This window comes from Poecilia latipinna, unplaced genomic scaffold (genome assembly GCF_001443285.1).
Source record: "Poecilia latipinna isolate Pla-1442-1.1 unplaced genomic scaffold, P_latipinna-1.0 Scaffold1485, whole genome shotgun sequence".
In the NCBI taxonomy this organism is placed as follows: domain Eukaryota; kingdom Metazoa; phylum Chordata; class Actinopteri; order Cyprinodontiformes; family Poeciliidae; genus Poecilia; species Poecilia latipinna.
In genome coordinates, this window is record NW_015114101.1 from 188,508 (window position 1) to 192,571 (window position 4,064).

Sequence of the window (4,064 nt, forward strand, 5' to 3'; positions counted from 1 at the left end):
GATGCGTCTGCGCATGCGTCCAGCCCACAGACCAAAACGTGTCGGTGCGCGTGTTGTTTTCAGCAAGTCACGTGACCGATACAGGAACTGTTTTGAAATGACATTAATGCGCCAAACTGTTTAGAAGGAAGCGAATCTGTCAAAAACATTTGCCAAGCGAATTCCTAACCTTTTACAGCATCACCTATGGAGCAGCCTCAAATAAAAGGTTTCCTCAGTGTGGGACCATTTTGATCTTATATTGGAAAATAAATTTGTTTTCATTTTCTTGTTTCATCCGGTTCTTGTCAGTTTCTACTTGATCTATCTGAATCCAAATTCAGCTGAAATTGACTCTTAATTTACTTTCATATTATGTTCTGCAGGTTAAGTGTCGCATATGTTTGACTAAACTGTCTTATTTAAATAAATCCACCTTTTAATGCTGAGGCATCATGAGGCATGAGAATGAAGTCCCAGATAAACTCAGATATGCAGCCATTCTACAAATTACTCAGGTGCTTTTTATAAATTATGTCATATAAATGTTTTATTTAATTCAATTACAGCAGGAGAAGTTGTGTCCAAACAGCGTAACAGACTAAATGTTGGAAAAACTTCTTTTTTTCATTGAAATTTTTTGAAAAATAAATAAATAAAAACAGTCTACAAGCATCCTCATTCCAAACATGTTCAGGTTTTCACTTCATGGTTCATGTTCACATTATTTATTGATTGTATCTAAGAATATCAGATATTAAATTTAACTGAAGATATGACATAATATACAAAGACTTAAATCTTATTGTATAGTCTAGACCAGGGGTGGCAGCTCCAGGCTGGAGGGCCTCCTGCAACTAGTAGATGTGTCTCTGCTTCAACACACCTGAGTCAAATACTGAGTTCGTTAGCAGGACTGGAGAACCTGGAGGAGATTCAGCTGCTGGATCCAGGTGTGTTGGACCAGGGAGACATTAAGAGCTGCAGAACATCGACCCTCCAGGACCAGGACTGCCCACCCCTGGTCTAGATCATCAAATCACCTGTAGGGATTTTTAATGTCCAGCAGGTGTCAGTATTCCACCCAGCCAAACACCCAGCATGCAGTCTGCCTTTAATGGTTGCCATGGAAACTGGTGGTGGAAACTAAACTAAAGTGTCAGTTTTCCAGTTGGTTGAAAGTTTAATTTGCTGCAGGATGAAGACGGCAGACGTCTCGCTGTCTTCGTCTTTCCCATATTGAACTTTGGTAGAAAAATTCTCCCGAGTGTCGCGTTATTTTCTTCCCTGGAAACAAGAAGTCTTGGTTTACGTGGTTTGTTCTTACCATGAACTGAAAAGAACTGAGTCGGTTTTCGCTGAATTGCTCATGAATAGATTCATTTTCATGAGAAGCTGCAGTAAAAGATTTTTTTTTTAACTGGGTTCTGATCCATGTTGATTCGTCTCCTTGTTGTTCCTCCTCTCAGTTCCATGACAGCAGCAAGCGTTCAGCAGCAAACTACCTTTCCCAGCATGCCCTGAATGTGAAGAGCATGTATGTGCGTGCGGTGGCGACCTACGCTCTGACGCTGCAGGACCCCAGCAGCGCGGAGGCGACGCAGCTGCTGACCGTCCTGGAGCAGCAGGCGCGGCAGAAAGGTGATTGTTTCACATTCATTCAAAACCAAGATTCCCTCTTCATGTTTGAGGGATCTTTGGGTTTGTTGATTCCTTCAGTATTTATTTGTTCTTTTTTTTTCTTCTGATGTTCATCCATTTTCTTACACATTGTCCCTCAGTGGGTCAGGAGGAACTGCTGCCTCTCCAGCTAATGTTCTGGGTGAGAGGCGGGGTCACCTGGACAGGTCACCTGTCTGTCGCAGAGCAACACAGAGACAGACAGGACAACCAACCATGCACACACACACAGGGAGGATTTGGAGAAACCAAATAACCAGTCATGTTTTCTTTCACTGTGGGAGGAAGCTGGAGAACCCAGAGAGTACCCACCATGCACAGGAGAACATGCAAACACACAGAAAGACCCCGGGCTGGGAATTGAACCCAGAACCTTCTTGCTGCAAGGCAACAGCTCTACCAACTGTGCAGCCCTTCTTCTTATGCATTTGTTTTTGTATGTGTTTGTGTTGCCATGGCAGCATGTGTCTGAATCCCCAGACATACCAGAGGTGTCATGATGCTGCTTTCTATGTCCAGGGAACCCGGTTTTGCAGCGGTACTGGCAGGAGCCCAGTGTGACGGCTGATTGGCTGAAGCCTGATAAATCCAGCGGTCAGACGGTGGAGATGACGGCGTACGTCCTGCTGACCGTCCTGCTCAAGGTGCAAACAGCTTCCCCTTCATAAGGCTGATAAAAACATTTAATTTACACTTTTATAATATCACACAATCATTTTCCCTTCTGCCTGTAGAGGGCGGTGTGTCTGCAGCTCCTCTCTCTGCCTGTAGAGGGCGGTGTGTCTGCAGCTCCTCTCTCTGCCTGTAGAGGGCGGTACTGCCTCAGTAATTTGGTTTGTCTCTTCAAGGGGAGGATCCATTACGCCAACCCCGTGGTTTCCTGGCTGACTCAGGATCAGCACTACGGAGAAGGATTCTACTCCATCAAGGTAAACGTGTTCCACTCCTCCAGCGGTGGGCGACACTGAGTTCCAAGCCCAGCTCAGCTTGTTTTCTTCTTCTGTGGTGGTGTGTGACATCAGGACATGGTTCTGACCCTGGAGGCCCTGACGGAGTACAGCAAGGTTGTTCCTAAAGCCGTGCTCAACCAGGACATCAGAATCCGCAACAGCAGGCAGGAAGAGCTGAGCCAAGTCCAGCTGAGCCGCAGCCGCCCGGTGGCCCCGCCCCTTCAGGTGAGGCCCAGCCCACCTGGAGGGGCGGGGCCACAGCCCCAACAGAACTACTCACTTCTCCTCTGTTTCTATCAAAGATAACAAAGAATGATGACATCATCGTGAGCACAGGCTATGGGAGGGGCGTGTCCAGTGTGAAGGTGGGCGGGGCTTGTTGTGGTCACCTGACAGGTGAGATGTGCTCCCAGTAACGGTCTGTCTGTGTCTCCAGATGAAGACGGTTTACTATCAGACCACAGCGTCCACCCAGACCTCCTGTAACTTTGACCTGACCATCGAGCTGGTCGGACCTGGCGTCTCCAGCAGTACGTCCTCCTCATGGCCCTCGCCCCCCCTGCTGGATTTAAGAAAACTCTGTTTGATCTTTCCACCTCATGCTCTTGCTCTGCCCCTCAGATCCAACCATGCAGGCTCCTCACCTGGTCGCCTGCGTGAAGTAAGAAGGTAAAACTTGACCCGCTTCCCCGGATCCTCAGTGGTGGACGCTGTGACCTTTGTGTTCCAGGTACCGACCTCCACCCAACGAGGTTTACACCGAGTCGCTTCTGACCGTCATGAAGATCCAGCTGCCCACAGGCATGGAGCCGTACCTGGAGGACCTGAGACAGGTAAACGGCCTACAAACCGCTTTGACGTCTTTCAGTCCGGTTACCATGGAGACCGCCATCATCAAACTGTTCAATGACATCCACATAAATGCAAATCATGGAAGAAGGGCTGGTTCTGGTTCTGTTGGACTTCTGTGTTGACCGTGACAGTTACTGAAACAACTGGAAAGCTGCCCTTCTGCTGCTAGCGCTTTGGGTGTGTTTACCAAGAATGCCCTGCTCTGTAGTCCACTTCCTGCTTTTGGACCGGTCTCTGGTCTGCTTGAAATTCACATTCAAACCGAACCAGAGTTCGCTTCCTCAGAAGTGATACTGAGGTTTGGAGGACCAGAGGTCAGAGGTCAGAGGTCGGTTAGCATTCACACCTCACCAACGGGATTGGAGTTTCTAATTTCTAGAACTTTTGATAAAGTCTTTAATGGAATTGGACTAAACAGGGCTGGTGTGAATGCTCCCATAAAGAAGAAGGATTTCTTTGTTTCAATAGGAAACTTCTTATCAAAGAGGTCAGAGGTCACCTGTGGGGTTCCCCAAGGTTCAGTCCTAGTCCTAATACTCAATATTTATATGCTCCCACTGGCTCAGGTTATAACAGGAAATAAGATCAGCTACCATAACTATG

General features: G+C 47.3%; 1 protein-coding gene across 2 annotated transcripts in view; it reads left to right on the forward strand.

Annotated features, from left to right (window-relative positions):
- Positions 1–4,064, forward strand: part of c5 (complement component 5) — a 27,010-nt gene that overhangs the window by 14,881 nt on the left and 8,065 nt on the right. For both annotated transcript variants that reach the window (XM_015057690.1, XM_015057691.1), the window contains exons 28-35: positions 1,449–1,620; positions 2,179–2,303; positions 2,508–2,588; positions 2,682–2,834; positions 2,912–2,974; positions 3,046–3,139; positions 3,231–3,270; positions 3,340–3,442. In XM_015057690.1, coding sequence (XP_014913176.1) covers positions 1,449–1,620; positions 2,179–2,303; positions 2,508–2,588; positions 2,682–2,834; positions 2,912–2,974; positions 3,046–3,139; positions 3,231–3,270; positions 3,340–3,442 — 831 coding nt within the window. The remainder of the gene's footprint in view (positions 1–1,448; positions 1,621–2,178; positions 2,304–2,507; positions 2,589–2,681; positions 2,835–2,911; positions 2,975–3,045; positions 3,140–3,230; positions 3,271–3,339; positions 3,443–4,064) is intronic.